Here is a 16,923-nt window from a genome sequence, read left to right on the forward strand (position 1 = left end):
TTTTTCTCCCAATTTTGTATAAAAAATAACTTGGTTTTTGTAAAAAAATTTAGGAGAATCAAGTACATTTCCCACGGTATTTGAAGACTGCTTCCAATTGATCTTCCATCTAGCTGGCATTTGTTTTATTTTGCCATCAAATTAGCAGGTATTTATCGCATGAAATTCTTCCTTATATGTGTACTAAAATTTAAATTTCTCAGAACAGTACTGACTACAGAGGGTCTGACCAACCCAAAGCACAGAAGAACATGGGTTCGAAAAAGAAAGCTGATGTGACACCTGAATGTCATGAACATGGTAATCCCCCCAAGAAAAGGAAGCTGGATGGGCCCATAGACTCTCTTCTGCTTGATGTTGAAAACCAGAATGTGGCTTACTTGAAGTATTTTGTCGAACAAGGAACTGGCAACTTCCCGTTGAGTGAACAGTGGAGATTAGTATTCATTCCTGCCCTATCTGACACCACTATTTCAGACCAGATCATTGATATTCTCAAGAGAAAGTACCCAGGCATCAACCTTGTGAAAAAGGAAGAAAAGACCAAAAACCCAGATTCATTACGAGGTTATTCGTTGGTGATAAGTCGTGTACTTTAACGCTGTATCCAAAGGAGAACTCGAGGCAGGACATCATATTTTCGAACGTTAATAAAATGGAGCCAGGTTGTGGTAAATTGGTTGGGCTGTATCCCGTTCTTTTCAGAACACTGAAGAATTCTGTTAACGTTAGATGGATGACGTCCAGTGAGTCGGCTGGATTTAGGACCAACTGATCGAAAAACTCCTTCGTGGTCCCGAATAGATCAAACAGATACAGCGAAGTGGCGAAAACTTTTTTACGAGTTATACGCTTCCCTATCCAATCTTGAACAGCGAATTTGTACAAATTATAGACGACGAACATGTGTGGATGGACACCACACATCTTCGAAATACGAAGACTGGCGAAAAACGCATGAATTTGGAACATCATCCCTCTGCGACAAAACAAATTCTTCAAATCATCAGTACTTTTGAATTCCGTGACTTCAAACGCAATTTTCTCCCATTTGCGTTGAGGCAATGTAATCTTCAGAAATAACCGTTAGAAAGTTTCTCGTACTTGTGCCGGGCAGACGTCGTCAATCAGAGCTCAAGAATCTTAGTTGAAATTTCGTAAAATTTTAACTTTTTCTACTTATGAATTGTTTTCTTCTTACTTCAATACGGTAAGCTTCTATTTTCTAATTAAGTACAATTACTAACCTAGTTTTGCTAAAATTGGTAGAAGAATCAAGTTCATTTCACACCCATTTTGAAGACTGCTTCCAATTTATCTTCCACATATCTGGGATTTGTTCCTACTGAATATTTGTTTCTTCAAACATCAACAAGGTAAACCTTTTTTTCTCCCAATTTTGTATAAAAAATAACTTGGTTTTTGTAAAAAAATTTAGGAGAATCAAGTACATTTCCCACGGTATTTGAAGACTGCTTCCAATTGATCTTCCATCTAGCTGGCATTTGTTTTATTTTGCCATCAAATTAGCAGGTATTTATCGCATGAAATTCTTCCTTATATGTGTACTAAAATTTTAAATTTCTCAGAACAGTACTGACTACAGAGGGTCTGACCAACCCAAAGCACAGAAGAACATGGGTTCGAAAAAGAAAGCTGATGTGACACCTGAATGTCATGAACATGGTAATCCCCCCAAGAAAAGGAAGCTGGATGGCCCATCATAGACTCTCTTCTGCTTGATGTTGAAAACCAGAATGTGGCTTACTTGAAGTATTTTGTCGAACAAGGAACTGGCAACTTCCCGTTGAGTGAACAGTGGAGATTAGTATTCATTCCTGCCCTATCTGACACCACTATTTCAGACCAGATCTTTCATATCCTCAAGAAGAAGTACCCAGACATCGAGTTCGTGAAAAAGGAAGACAAGACCGAAAACCCAGATTGTTTGATTCTCCCATGCAAGGCTGATAAAGAGCAACTCATTGACGTCCTGGAGCTGGTCGGCGCTGCGTGTTTTTTATGGGGATACCACCAGTGTTCAAAAACATGGCTGGAGTAGCTGGTATAAAGCCACGCATTTGCGAGAAGACAGTGCCATTCTGAAGATTACATTACCCCAATGTAAATGGGAGAAAATTGCTTTGAAGTCACGGAATTCAAAAGTACTGATGATTTGAAGAAGTTGTTTTGTCGCAGAGAGATGATGTTCCAATTTCAAGCGTTTTTCGCCAGTCTTCGTATTTCGAAGATGTGTGGTGTCCATCCACACATGTTCGTCGTCTATAATTTGTACAAATTCGCTGTTCAAGATTGGATAGGGAAGCGTATAACTCGTAAAAAAGTTTTCGCCACTTCGCTGTATCTGTTTGATCTATTCGGGACCACGAAGGAGCTTTTCGATCAGTTGGTCCTAAATCCAGCCGACTCACTGGACGTCATCCATCTAACGTTAACAGAATTCTTCAGTGTTCTGAAAAGAACGGGATACAGCCCAACCAATTTACCACAACCTGGCTCCATTTTATTAACGTTCGAAAATATGATGTCCTGCCTCGAGTTCTCCTTTGGATACAGCGTTAAAGTACACGACTTATCACCAACGAATAACCTCGTAATGAAGCCAGATCTTACGATCAAGTCTAAAAACAACAAGCACTAGTTCGTTTCGATACTGCTAATAGCGAATTGAATTGTTTTCCTTTTTGGCGTCTACATTAACTTTTCCGAAATTTGTCGTATTGTAACGGGATGTCATCCGTTTGCATCAATAACAACCTTGATTTGTGGATTAATAAAATGAGTTAATAACTTATTATCTGATATTTTTAATCTATTTCTTGCACTGTTTTCAACTTTTTTCACACATCTTTAAGAACCTATAAATAATGGTATTACATAAAAAAATTTCAGAAAAACCGCCCTAACAAAAGTTAAATTCCGTTGTTTCACCAGGTGGCAGATCGATATTTCAGTTTTTTCGGATATCGGATTATCGGGGTCTACATGCAGTCTACATGCCAGTAGCCTACTTGCCATCATGATCATGGACGGACAATGGCGGAGAGAAGTATGTGGTTGAAAGTTACGAAGAAGAGTTGGCCATTCAGGCTGTCTGGGGTACATCAAGTGAGTATGATTAGGTTAAATTCAAGGCCAATAAAGAATTTGTACAGGCGGTTTCGTGTAAACCTGTTAAATTGTATATTTTTCGAAATAGTAAGAGCCACTCGCTTCCGTTTAAATTGACGTTCATACGATTTATTTCAAAGATGCATTTTGGACCTCGGGTTCTGATGAACTAATTGAGGGTAAGTGGGTTTGGGAGACTACGGGATCAAATCTGTATCCATGATACGCTAACTGGGCCGACGCCGAACCGAGTAAACTCAGGAGACCCTGAAGATTGCATAATCATAAACTTATCCAGAAACGGAAGGGTGGGCTGGAATGATTATTCATGCAGCAATCTGTTGGACGCTATCTGTGAAGCCCATGAAGGTGAAGGGTATAAGTTGGACAGAAAAAACATAAAAAGTATTATCCAGAAAAAACTCAACTTTAACACTCATAAAATGTACGGGGAATATAATTCAAATGAAAACGAATCAAAATGTTTAAGAAATAATGCGTTTGTAAACTTACTACTTTCAGACAGCGAAGATGACACGAAGCTACGTAACATTTACAAGATTGAAGGATTTTTTAAGTTGGCTGGCTATCGAAATAAATGGGAAATGCACGAATGCTGTTTTAATTTTAATTCGTATAATATAAAAGGTCAAGATCGAATCATACTTCACCTAGTACTGCAGGAGGTAGGCTCTCCTCTGAAATAACGATATCTGTTACTAATAATTCACAACATGGGTTAATTTCGTGACTATTTTGGGCATAGCAAGCAAAAAAATTGCACTTGATCTAAATTGATCGTAAAGGAAAAGTAAAGATTACATTAATGTCCTGCAATATTGAAAAGCAGCACACTTTAACTCGTTTAATACCTCCAATCCAGAGCTCCAATCATTAGAGGAGAATGGGAGCTTTTTCATTAAGTCCACCGTAAATCTAAATATATTGGTGACTTTAAATTGCATACAAAAACATTTCTTTTGGCATAATTCTTAGTTCTTACTTGAGTAAATTGTGAATATGATCAAAATTTCCATCAACCAGGGGAAGACGAGAATATGGCTTTTGACCATGTAGAATCTTCCAGATACAATTTTCTCGGTGACGAATAATTTTGCTTCTTTTTTAGGGTGAACTGCCGTCGAAGATTTTTCTCCAGCTAGTGACGTTTTCTACCTTACGCACGCTCGTATGGTTTGTATGGCTTGGTATCAACTTTTTGAGAATGGCGGCTCTCTGATGGGCATTGACATCGTGTTCAATCCTTTAAATTCAGCTTGTGTGAAAATTTTCTAGTCGAATCTTGTATTCGTACTACGAGGAATAATTGCGAAATCCCTAGTAAGAATAAGAGAAAAAAGGTATTTTTATAACGAGTATTGCTCGTGCACGAAAATTCACAACAGTACCCGTGAAAGAAGTCTGATGTAAATGGTAAGGCCAGCATCTGAGAGTTAAATTTTTCTTTTGCTTTCACACCACCCTATTCAAAGTCACATGTCACGTCTTTTTTTTTTCAAAGCCACATAAGCTTGCCCAGCTATTGGACATTATTATTTTTTCTGATTTCTTTGGCAAGCCTTTACTCACTCCTTTGATTTGGCTTCTTCCGTAGATCATCAAACTTTTTCTCACATTTTTCTTTAATTGCATGACATGGCATGTGAATGTGGAAAACCTAAACAACGAATAAACATTCAAAACTAAAACTCTTTATTGAAAGTATGGGGATAAAATGTTTGGTACCTAGCCTAATGTCATGGCATTTTTCATTCCCACAAATGTTTTTCTGTTTTTCTTCTACACATGACTTCTTGAGGAGTTAAATTTTTTTCTGTTTTTCTTCTACACATGACTTCTTGAGGAGTTAAAATTAACTGGTGTCCATCCTTGTCTTGTCGTTAACAATATTATAACCAGCGAGGAAATCACCACTGGAGAAGACATGAAATCTACTTCTGCCATTTTGGGCATTTTCATCCCCTACTCCTTCCTTCAACTTGAATCAGTTTCTTCACTGAAAAATCCCCAGTAATTTAACAAAGCGCGAATAAATTTACAAAAAAATGGTAAAAAGTATACCTTCGTGATTGAGGTGCGTCGTCAATGACTGTTGGCACACATCTCCTCAAATAGTCAAATCCTCAAATAGATCAGGATTCCGACCTCCATTAGTCATCGGTTTGGTATCCTTTATTAGTATATTACGTGAGACTTGGAATGGCTATCTATTCAGTATCAACAAAACAATTTTCAATTTTGGCATTTTAGACATTTTGAAACATTTTATTCCACAGGTTGTTATTTGTTAAGTGACATCTTTGATCGGTCTGAGGGCAGTAAACAAAGATGGCGTTGCTGTTGGTTGGTTCGTGGAGGAAGGGAATGAAAGAACAGCTGGGCAAAGAGGGGTAGAGTTTAAATTTCTCAGAGCCCCGCCCCTTCATGTTGCGGTTTTCAATAAACATAGTAACATACACACAGCAGTTTGTTATGTTGGTGAGATGAGCTTTATTAGAAAACGAGGGGATATCATATTAAATAATACAGATAGAAGAATAGATATAGGCGCACTTGTGGGTTGTCGACGCAGCATATAGCATTATAGCAACATTGTTGGTTTGCTGGGCAGTAAAATCCTTCACAGCACAGGTTGAAACAATTGTTGAGTCACTTCACAGAGCATTTAAAATAACTGACAGATAAGGAAGCTGGAAGGCTAAGGAAATCCTGTTTATTAGCCGTCTTATCACGCGTGACATTCCCTGAAAACTTATTTTCGACTGAATCGTCGGTCAATATTATTTTTATTTTTATCGAGATAGACAGCTTAACAAAAGAAGACCGCATTGCATTCATTATGGGCTTTATCAGTTAAAATAAACTTCCCCTGCGCAGTGCGAATAAAACTGCGCTGCTCATCGTTTCTACATCGGATGGCATGTCTTGCCAAATAAAAACTAGCAACCACTAGCCAATTGTCATCAGACGTTAACTTGGTTTTTGTCCGAAAAGATCCACACCAGCACTTGTACTCCTTGCAATTCCCTTTTTGGAATAATTAATATTATTAAGTTATTAGTTACACCCTTAAAATGTGGCATCTAATGTCGTTGACATTAAGTTTCCTGTGTTACTTGTCGGCGATAAATCGTAGCGACGCTGCTCCAATCACCGATGTCGGCGAAGTAACGGTAAGTCCTTAGGAGTGAATCCGATTTTCCGATCTTTGATTATACTCTCTTATTAGTCACTTGGCAACAGTTGCGCCATAAACAAAGCGCTATAAAGCCAGACGTGGTTGCGAATATGTTTTAATTGTTTTTTGTTCACGTCGTTGGTTATAGGTACACCCGGCGAGATTCGGCTATTTAGACCTGGGATATCAGAACTCTTCGCATTCCCCAATCCTTTTAGCTGAATCTTTCAGGAAGGTAATCGAAGATTTTCAATCCTTTGCTGGATTGAATAAAACGGGTAAGTACTCTTGTTAGATTATTAGATTATTTTATCAGTTTCTACATTTTCCATTAGACCAAATTATAAATGTCGACTGTAAAGAAAGGCCTTTTTTAAAAAATGGTTTACAGGTAAACTTGATACGGAGACGAAGAAATTTATGAATAAACCGCGTTGTGGTGTTCCGGATCAAGTTCGCCCTGGTTCTTCCAGCACTCGCCAGAAACGATTCACACTTCAAGGCAGGAATATGCAATATTACAAATATACTTAAAGATCATTCATTTTTAAAATTGCATCGAAACAGGAAGCAAGTGGCCTAAGAAACAATTGACTTATAAAATTAAGAAATACACGACGGATATGAGCAAATCCGACGTGGACCGTGAGATTGCCAGAGCCTTTCAGATGTGGGCGGACGTGACCGATTTGACCTTCGTCCATCTCAACAATGAATCGGCTAACGTCGACATCGAAATCCTGTAACTACTGATTGACTCATTTAATGAAATAATCTCCCATTTCCCTTTATTCAAAAGAAGAAAAAAAATTAAGAAAAAGAGTAATCATCATGCACAATTTGATACATTTTGGACCGATTGTTTGATTCAGTTTTGCGTCTGGAGAACATGGTGATTGCCCATCCTTCAATGATGGCCCGGGTGGCACTTTATCACACGCTGCCTTTCCTGTAAACGGAGGTGATACTCATTTTGACGAAAGCGAAACCTGGACTCTCAACTCTGATAAAGGTAAAACTTAGACTGTCATGTTCTTAATGATGCGTTGATTTTTAAAAATATCTTTTGATCTTTTTCTATTCATCTGCACAGGAACGAATTTATTCCAAGTAGCTACTCACAGTATCGGTCACTCTTTGGGACTGGAACACACAAACGTGACTAAGGCTGTGATGCATCCATATTACGAGTATAGTTCTGATTTCAAATTAGATAAGGACGATATTGAAGGCATTCAGGTAGATTTCCTTGTCCCAAAATTAAAATTCAATCGTTCAATTTAAGCTTAATTCAATTTAATTGATCTTCCTAATGTTTATTATTTTAAATATATGTTTTTTTAGCAACTATACGGGGAAAAACCGTCGTGGAAATTAGCAATTGAATTAATAAAAGGTAAATGTTTTTTATATTTGTTATCAATAGTAGTAACAGAATATTATACGTTATCCGCTGGTATAATTATACTAACAACGTCGAGTTGATTTGACTTGTGAAATTGTGAGTGTTGACTTCAATTTACAGCCACGAAAGAAGAATGGACGGAAACGAAAAACAAATTGGAAGCGGAACTCATAGGTAAATCTGTAAGTCTGTGAACATTAAGGGGGGGGGGGGGGGATAGGAAATTGTGAATAAATGATTTAGCTTAAAATATCTTTGGAATAAATCTTTTCGGTAGCAGACAATTTCTACATATTTAAAATTTTAGTTTTTCATAAATAATTATTTCAATTACATTGATTTGATTTTCTCTGATTATGTTTTAAATTCGCCAAGAAATTTCGAAATATTTCTGTGCAAAAAAATGTTTATGATTATGTTTCTAACTACACCATCAGAGACTAAAAAGGAGTTGGAAAAGACAAGAGCCGATTTAAGCAAAACCGTCGATCTCTTATCAACAAATCTAAACGGTAGCCCTTACGATAAAATTAAATTTTATGTAATGTAATACGAGAATAAAAGAACTTGAACTTTTTTTCTTATTTCAGCCAGAACGAGCGAAATAGTTGACATTGGTCGCATGCCAACCTCCTGCACAGATCTGCAGCGAATGGGGTATAAACTGAGCGGATTCTTTCTGGTGAAAGGATCGAAGAAGATGGAAACAGTTTACTGCAACTTTTACTCTAATGGAAAAGGTACGATATTTTCATCTTCAGTAACTGATTATATGTGATTTTCTCATATTGTCTGATTCTTTTATTTGCAGCTTTGCAGAGAAGAATCGGATACGCCGACGTCAAATCAGCGTCCGTCCATTTCTACGTCCAAAGAAGTTCTTCATTCAACTCAACTGGAATTCCGATTCCGTTCACTTTGGCGCGGGTTAACGAGGGAAATGCCCTGAATTTAACATCAGGAATATTCACGGCACCGCGACAGGGAACTTATTACTTCTCCTTCACGGGAGTGGCGGAATTTCCGGCTTCATCATCTAAAGTTTGGCTGGGAGTTGGTCTTTATTTGAACGGGGGCCGAATCGGGGTGGGTTATGTTGAAGAAGCCAAAACCTCAGGTTATCATTTCACCCCGTTGACCCTTCAGTCGACGCTGAAATTGAAAAAAGACGATCGAGTCTGGGTGGGAATTGATTTGATGTCGTTAGGGGCGCATCTAGTTGACACTCTTGACAGCGGTAACCACCACACTCATTTCACGGGTTTGTTATTGGAGGAGGAAATAGTCGCCTCCCTTTGAGAAAACGATCATCCGAAATGCGCAAAATAATCTTCGACTGACATTCGACACGAAAAACGAAATTTGTTATAATGAGGAGGAATGAAGGAAATTTAATCGCTTATAATTCATTTAAAGGAGAGATTTCTCCACACACATTCTACTTTGTATTCAAGCAGACTTAATAAATATATAAACAAATTTTGAAGTGTTTTCATTGAAAAAGTGTTGGCGAGACCAATAAACTGATTTTGACTACGATTACGTCTGCGCATTAGAGCTATGATTTGCTGCACACAAATTCGCTTCTCCATTGACTCATTGTCGAGGAAACGGAAATAACGAAATGAGAATTGGAGTGCTCATTTGTGGAATTTCTATTTTACCGGATATGTTGGGATACGTGTTACCGGATCTGTAACGATTGTTTCGTTTACAAACAAGAAATGGATATATAATTAGTGAATAACAAGAAAAATTATGAAATCTAACCCAATCTAGCATTTCTAGTGAAACTGGTGTCACAAAAATGTTCACTAAATCGAGGAGGAAACAACTAACTTTACCACTAATGATTACCAGTGTAGACACACACAAAAAATTATGATCGGTTCATCCAACCTGAAGCCATTTCTGCAAGAGATAAACCTGAACCTGGGTGTTATTTTGGGCACATAAAAAACAAGATCCTTCGTATATAGCAGCTATCGATACCACAAACCGAACTTTGGCGATGGTTACACTTCGATCTGTTGGACATTTCGGAAGTACTTTTTGATTACCGTCTTGATGACATATGAGATAAACTGAATATTTATCGCTACCAAACTACCAATCTATACTAATAGTTTCCACAGATTCAGTGTTTGATACCACAATTTAGACAGTACACAACGGAATGCGGAAGGAAGAGTAAGAAAAGGCCCATAAAAATAAACAGTTAACCACACACCATCACAATTAAAGTGGCTTATTAGATTGGGCAGCAACAATGCAGCTGATTCCTTTTTGTTATAACCAAACCTTATGGGCATTGATTGTATATTGGAATTAAGATGATATATGAATTCAACAAGAGTTGCAGGTATTTATTAACGGTATTTATTGGGAACAAAATAGACGTATCCGGACTTATCATTATTATTATGCCACAGTTTTGAAAAACTCTCTTTGCCGGAAAGAACTAGGTTGCTGATTGTATTTTGTTACTACAATACTACAATCTCGTTACAAGAAACAAAGAAAAAACCGAATGCGTAGCTCGTTTATATTATTATGCAGATAATTCGAAATTCTGATTAGCCTATTATTACAATTGCTGCAGATATAGCCTTCTATCTTGCCTCACATACGCCGTCTTGAACAGATCCACAGCCATAATCCTGCCAACCTACAGTAGAATGGATCAAAATGCAATCTTCACCATCTAAAGTGTCGGGTTCAGAGGTTCCCCAATTAGCATAGCCAGGATACAGATTGACGCCGGTGGACTCCCAAACCCAAATTCCTTCGGTGGCAATATCCGTCCCAGATGTCCAGAAATAGGTCGCTGTTCGTCAAGAACGTTCATAAAAGGGTAAAAGCATGCTATTTTAGTATGTACGCCGAATTTAATTTTATCCAAGTGAGCGCTAGATTAAAAAAAAAAAATACTTACTTGGCCAAATGCTGTGAACAGCCAGCTCTTCAACCAAACTTTCAATTGCCAGCAACTTCATTTGGTTGGCAATACAAAACGACGATTGCGACGCCTGAGATCTCTATACTCGCAAAAAAAACCAAAACAATTGGTTTAGATATAATTACATTGCTTCGAAAAATTCATTAGTTAATCAAATTATACACCCATTACTGCCACTCATGCATGTTATCACGATAGCAACAAACTAAAGCCTCACCTTGGTGAAAGTTGCGCAGTAACAAGAAGTGTCATCCACAATTCGACCGCACTGACTTTCTGATCCCACATTAAAGGGACAATTAACAGCCTATATGATGCGAATTAAGAAACAATTAAGGAATGAATGAAATCTATATATTTAAAAATATATAGATATTTTATGTATTACCTTCTGTATTCTAAGTTTGAAAGTAGAAGTTGGCGCATTCTTGAATCGCACTGCCGCTTCCGAACTCGTTGTGTACACAGAATTGAGTATTCCGGCTCTTGTAAGACCGACTTCGTGATGTATTTGATTTTCCAGGAGGAGAGCAGGAGCGTCACCTTCAAGTCCATCGTGAATCTAAAAAAAGATATTCTGGTGTTGTCTAATGAATATACACAAACATTTGATTTTCGTAATTTTACCGTAGTAAAATCGTAAATTCGTTCGAAATTTCCACCATCAGCCAGAGAAAAGACAAGAATATGGTCTTTGTCCGTCTGGACTTTCCAAATACAATTTTCTTGGGTGGGAACGTCAATCACGACCGCGTCTTCAACGTACAGTGACCCTCCACACGCCTCCAATCCTAAATACAATTTCAATCTGTGTAAAAATAATTTCATTTCAAACTGAAAAAATAATTACCTCGAGGAACAAGGACATTGCAGTGAATGGAGCTTAGCAGAGACGACAAAGTAAGAACGCAAAAGGATAAAAACAGCGTCATTTTTACACTCAAAGAATATAGGGAATTAATTTTATTACATAAAAAAAAATAATTAAATAATGTTGTTCACAACCGAAGTATGCTGGTTTCGATAGTGCTCAGCAATGTTCTGAAATTCTTGAGAGCAAATACTTGTCATTTTATACATAAAAATAGTTGCGATAATGATGAGCACATGATATTTTTGATTATTTTTATCGACTAAAAAGTAAGGCAACAATATCTTTCAATCGCAAACAAAATAAAAATATGTCGAGGGAAATTTTTTATACCTTCTCGATTCGACCTTTATTGTTTGTCTTTTATTTAAGATATAGATATTTGGGTAATAGATTTTCCCCTTGATGAGTGACAGCCGTTGGGGATCGAAGTAAAATTAGGCGCGCGACCGAGTGCGACGATGATGTCAATGTGTCTACATTGGTCATATAGTATTTTGGTTTTAGTTTACGATAACAGCGTTTAATGTGTCATACTTCGACTAACGAAATCCTCATAAATACTGACGAATTTTGTATTGACATTCAGCTTACTCATACTTTTAATTTTAAGCATATTTATTTTAATACTAGCTCCGAATGGTTCAAATGACGCATGCCAGGGTTTCAATTATTTTTTACGTAATATTTATATTTCATTGGCCGTTAAAAATTTTACTAAATTGAGTTGATTGTAATTTGTGAGTTACACTGTGGCACAGGCCTCATCTAAACTCCCACACAGTCCCAATAATGTAATTAATTATACACTACATGTTACGTCTCGCGACCATGTGAGGATACGACAAGTTATTGAACGTCTATACAATATTTATTTATACGTATAACAATAAAAATAAAAACCCAAGGCCATTTTTATGTATTACGGTCGCTAATTTCATTTCGATTTATGTAATATTTCAATGAGTAAAATTCTCATCAATTACAAACTCACGTATATTTATACATCTAGTACAAATAACCAAGAAAAAAACCAATCGAAATCAAGCCAAAAAAAAAATCAAAGTGAAATATAGGCACGACAGGGATATATTAGGAAGTAAAAACAGAGTCGGGGAATTTTCTACAAGAATGCATTGATATCATCAATCCATGTAGGATGCTGAGTACGCCGTAGTCGGTGGTAAAGTAGGTGGTAACGTAGTTGAAACAATTGGGCTATCGGGTGGATGCGCTTCACAAATAGCGTCAAAGGTAGATGCGCACGAATAATCGTACCAACCGTTAAGGATGAATATGCAGTCTTCACTATTTTCATTATTATTGGGCTCAAAAGTGGCCCAGTTGGCGTAACCGGGGTAAATTCTTGCACCCGTCGACTCCCAGATCCAAGTTCCTTCGTTATAAACATCCGAGCCAGAAGTCCAAAAATTAATTGCTGAAAATAAAAATTTTATTATAAGCATTGCAGTACTACTACAGCAAATTTATGTTATTGAAAAATTATCTCGACATATGTACCAAATTTAAACATTATTTTCATGGTTATTCTTAACCTTTTTAAAATTTTTATTACTTACTTGCACCCCAAGCAGCGTAAATGGCTTGCTCCTCCGCATAAGTTTCAACAGCCAGCAACTTCATTTGGCTGCTATTGCAAAACGTAGTTTGTGACGGCTGAGTCCTCTATTTGGTGTATCGAATATTTAAAAAAATATATAAAATAAAGGATAGGAGAAAGTATTAAGGTCATTTATCTCGTATTATACCTTAGTGAATGTCGCACAGTAACAGGAAGTTTCATCGACAACTCGACCGCATTGGCTCTCTACTCCAATGCTAAAAGGGCAATCGACAGCCTGTGTAAGAAAACAATTTCATTAAGCGGTGATAATTTGTATATTTTATTTTAGAAATTTTACCTTTTGAATTCTGAGCTTCAAAGAAGAAGTCGGCACATTCTTAAATCGAACTTGGGCCACCGAACTAGTGCTGTAGAGGTAACGATTTAGCTTGTCGTTTGCTGTTAGGCCCACCTCGTGATGCTTCTGATTCCCTTGTTGAAGAATTGGAGAATCTTTTCCTAGTCCGTCGTGAATCTACCAACAGAAAGATTGTGAGATTATTTAACAAGGACAGAGATTATCATTAAGTAAATTCATACAGCGAGAAATTCTTTGGATTGTTCGAAATTCCAATCTTGATGAACCAGATCAAAGACGAGTATGTGATCGTTATCGGTTTGGATTTCCCAATCGCAATTTTCTAGCAACGGAATGTCAATCACGACCGAGTTTTCAACATGCAGTGATCCTCCACATAATTCTAAACGTAAATATATGTGATAAAATAAGGTAATAACATTAAAATTAAAAAAATAAATTATAATAGAAAAACATGTTTACCTCGAGATACAATAGTATTGCCATGAGTGGAGCTAATTAACAGAGACAGAGCAATCAAAATACAACCAGCTGGAAACAGTGTCATTTTTATGTGGTAATGAAAATATAAGTTACAGTCCAAGTTATATGATTCAATTATATTATAAAATAAATTGATTTGAAAGGACAGAATGGGTTCGAGGGAAAAAGCTCCGAAATCTGAAGGTGAATTACTCTTTTTATACGAAAAGAGTGCCTGATAAAAATGAAAACATGTGTTTTTATCGGTACTACAAATATTGTGCAAACTCCACTTTGTTCATTGACAAAGTTCACGTCGTTTGATTTTTAGGGGAAAACTGTATATCTTGACGGAATGGTGGCGATCTTTGTTTTGTTTGCCTTTTTCTTTACACATCATTAATGAGCAACTTATACATAGATAATATACTGCAGTTTCAAATTTTTTGTCGCAACAATCAGCCCTTAGCAACAAATTGATCTCATAATTAAAGTTGGATTAATGGATTGTCTCTGACGTTGTTGTGAGGGATCTGTAAACGAGTGTTGGTGTTTTTCTTTTGTGTTTCTATATTTACCTTTTGATGTTTATAACGATCTCAGCTTTACGCGCCTTATCAACCATCAAACAATTTAGAAAACGCCACCAAAATATCGCGGTTATTTTTGATGGGTTAAACTTTTGACGTCAATCGTGATCGATTCCTCAGTATATTCAGTTATATTTAGTCAGTGATTCGTAAAACGTCGTAAGACTCTAAACGTTAATTTGTTGAATGTGGGGAATTTTTCATACCCTTGTGAAGAAAAGATTTGAAATCTGTCACAAACAAATGCAATATTTGAACAGTGATGAGAATTGCGCAGTAACGTTCGTGTTATCAAATCGATATTCTGTATAAATAGGTAATGAGATCCCACTCAAATTGTCAAGAGTTTCACTTCAAACTCACATTGCAAACTTCATAAACTTATAAAGCTTATTATTACTGTACAACTTGACTAACAGTGTTCAAAATGACACAATTTTCTATTTTAGGCATTTTCGTCCTCAGCACTCTTTCAAGCTCAGCTTTTGGCAATGTCCTGGCGCCCCGAGGTCCCCGAGGTATATATAATAACTATTTTCTGCCCATAATGAAGTTTATTGTACAGGTATCATATTATTGCGATAGATGTGGAAGGATGTGGAGGATCAATCTTTGTTGAAGATGCGGTGGTGATCGATGCTCCGCTTAGCGCAAACTGCAAGTGGCAAATCAAAACTGACGAAAATCGCGTCCTTGTTTTCACTGTCGTTTCTGCTGGCGGGAATTTCAAACAAGTTGAAGAATTTCTGTCGGTAAGAAATTTGAATTTTAAAAGTTGTGTCTTGTAGTTTTGTATATTCAGCAGCGAACTTTTCATTTGTTGTCTGTTTAGATTCACGACGGACTTGGACTTGATTCCTCTGTTCTCTTATTTGAGAACCAAAAGGTTCACGAGGTCTCGAAAAAGGAATTACCCGAGGCCATTTATACCACAGGTTCAGTCGCCGAAGTTCGATTCAAGAAAACCCCGACTTCAGTTTTTAAGCTCAAAATTCAAAAGGTATTATTTCTACATAAATTAAATAATTTCCACGATATGCCATATGGAATCAACCATCCGATCCTCAGGCTGTGAATTGTCCGTTTAACTTGGGAGCAGAGAGCCAATGTGGACGAGTTGTGGATGAGACTTCCTGTTACTGTGCAACATTCACCAAGGTGATTATTACGCAATTTTTTAAAAACTTCAAATTTTTCTGAAGGCTTTTTCTCCACGAATAGAGAGATCAAACGTCGCAGACCTCGTATTGTGATTCAAACGCCATGAAACTGTGGGCCATCGAAAGTTACGAAGAGGAATTTGCCATTCAGACTGTCTGGGGTACATCAAGTAAGTACTGTTAGATTGGATTCCAGTCCAATAAAAAGATTTTTTTTTGGAAGGGTGGTTGTCGCAGGGTTGTCGTGTAATGCTGCCAATGTAAAATATTTTTCGTAATAATAAGAGCTGCTCGTTTACATTGAAATTGACGATTGACTTTAATACGATTTATTTCAAAGATACGATGTGGACCTCGGGTTCTGATGAACAAATGGAGGGTAAGTGGATTTGGGAGACCACTGGTTCAAATCTGTACCCGGGATACGCTAACTGGGCTGACGGACAACCTGACAACTTAGGACAAGAAGGTACCGAAAATTGCTTACACATAAACGGCTCTAGAAATGGAAGGGTGGGCTGGAATAATTTGCCCTGCAGCAATTTGTTGGACGCTATCTGTGAAGCACATTCATAGACATTGATTTCCTTTTTGAAATACTAACGTTCTTGTTCTTTGCCATTATTAAAAAAATTATGTTGATAAATACAGGAAAATCACTAACAGACTGATCCACCTTTTTTCTTTTCTCATCAACAAATTATAAACTGATGTGTGCGATTTTCCTTTTACTGCGTTTCAGTTCAAACACTGTTCTCGTCATTTAATATAAAGGCGCCTAATATGTAGATCTCTCATTCCATTGTGGTTGTAGGCCCTATACTGTTTATAAGGTGGTGGCCATGGCTAAAAATCTATTGACTATGCCTGAAGGATTTTTAAATTTATTTCCATGAATAATTCTAGAAAGTTTGAAATGAATGTCAATCGTCGGATCTCGAATTATCGTGGAATATGAAGTCGATCAAGAACCTTTTGCTTCCTCGTAATAGTATATAGGCAAGCCCTGAAGGCCGGCATTGCAGCACCGCCTTCCAGTATAATAAAAAGTTGGATAAAAATAGAAAGGTCACCGAAACAATCTTGCGATGCCTCCAAGATCAGTTTGAATTGGTTACGTTATTGTCTCCTTGACAAGGAGACAAGGATCGGTAACCGGAGTTCAATCATTCATTATTCATCGAGTCAAATGTCGATAACAA

At 37.1% G+C, this 16,923-nt stretch overlaps 4 protein-coding genes and 1 long non-coding RNA gene across 13 annotated transcripts in view; 2 read left to right on the forward strand and 3 right to left on the reverse strand.

The window, feature by feature from the left end:
* Window positions 1–9,216, forward strand: part of LOC124336181 — a 455,543-nt gene extending 446,327 nt beyond the window's left edge. The window contains exons 1-11 of one of the 2 annotated variants that reach the window (XM_046789880.1): window positions 6,076–6,326; window positions 6,480–6,609; window positions 6,723–6,833; window positions 6,899–7,073; window positions 7,204–7,343; window positions 7,425–7,570; window positions 7,676–7,727; window positions 7,857–7,910; window positions 8,174–8,248; window positions 8,327–8,476; window positions 8,548–9,216. In XM_046789880.1, the coding sequence (XP_046645836.1) occupies window positions 6,228–6,326; window positions 6,480–6,609; window positions 6,723–6,833; window positions 6,899–7,073; window positions 7,204–7,343; window positions 7,425–7,570; window positions 7,676–7,727; window positions 7,857–7,910; window positions 8,174–8,248; window positions 8,327–8,476; window positions 8,548–9,035 (1,620 nt within the window). In that variant the 5' untranslated portion in view covers window positions 6,076–6,227 and the 3' untranslated portion in view covers window positions 9,036–9,216. Of the gene's footprint in view, window positions 1–6,075; window positions 6,327–6,479; window positions 6,610–6,722; window positions 6,834–6,898; window positions 7,074–7,203; window positions 7,344–7,424; window positions 7,571–7,675; window positions 7,728–7,856; window positions 7,911–8,173; window positions 8,249–8,326; window positions 8,477–8,547 lie in introns of those variants that run through there. The other variant, XM_046789881.1, reaches the window with a different exon arrangement.
* Window positions 1–16,923, reverse strand: part of LOC124336700 — a 580,524-nt gene that overhangs the window by 348,901 nt on the left and 214,700 nt on the right. The window lies entirely within an intron of this gene.
* LOC124336568 lies at window positions 3,154–5,457 on the reverse strand. 7 transcript variants are annotated; one of them, XR_006917063.1, is made up of 8 exons: window positions 5,215–5,457; window positions 4,879–5,149; window positions 4,723–4,810; window positions 4,542–4,615; window positions 4,136–4,470; window positions 4,005–4,068; window positions 3,804–3,921; window positions 3,154–3,718 (listed from the first exon to the last, which is right to left on the reverse strand). It is a non-coding gene; the product is annotated as an uncharacterized LOC124336568 (long non-coding RNA). The 7 variants fall into 7 exon arrangements; XR_006917060.1 differs by having other exon boundaries at window positions 3,155–3,484; window positions 3,646–3,718; window positions 4,542–4,810; XR_006917062.1 differs by having other exon boundaries at window positions 3,155–3,484; window positions 3,646–3,718; window positions 3,799–3,921; window positions 4,542–4,810.
* LOC124336396 lies at window positions 10,199–11,728 on the reverse strand. Its single transcript, XM_046790187.1, has 6 exons — window positions 11,546–11,728; window positions 11,323–11,486; window positions 11,084–11,257; window positions 10,913–11,002; window positions 10,672–10,774; window positions 10,199–10,563 (listed from the first exon to the last, which is right to left on the reverse strand). The coding sequence occupies exons 1-6, from the start codon at window positions 11,625–11,627 to the stop codon at window positions 10,349–10,351; spliced, it is 828 nt and encodes a 275-aa protein (XP_046646143.1). The 5' UTR covers window positions 11,628–11,728; the 3' UTR covers window positions 10,199–10,348.
* LOC124336388 lies at window positions 14,897–16,388 on the forward strand. 2 transcript variants are annotated; one of them, XM_046790178.1, is made up of 6 exons: window positions 14,897–15,079; window positions 15,147–15,313; window positions 15,394–15,561; window positions 15,630–15,719; window positions 15,783–15,891; window positions 16,062–16,388. In XM_046790178.1, exons 1-6 carry the CDS (start codon window positions 14,989–14,991, stop codon window positions 16,295–16,297), a joined length of 861 nt encoding a protein of 286 aa, XP_046646134.1. In that variant the 5' UTR covers window positions 14,897–14,988; the 3' UTR covers window positions 16,298–16,388. The 2 variants fall into 2 exon arrangements, with proteins under 2 accessions (XP_046646134.1, XP_046646135.1); XM_046790179.1 differs by having other exon boundaries at window positions 14,897–15,070.

This window comes from Daphnia pulicaria, chromosome 4 (genome assembly GCF_021234035.1).
Source record: "Daphnia pulicaria isolate SC F1-1A chromosome 4, SC_F0-13Bv2, whole genome shotgun sequence".
NCBI lineage: Eukaryota > Metazoa > Arthropoda > Branchiopoda > Diplostraca > Daphniidae > Daphnia > Daphnia pulicaria.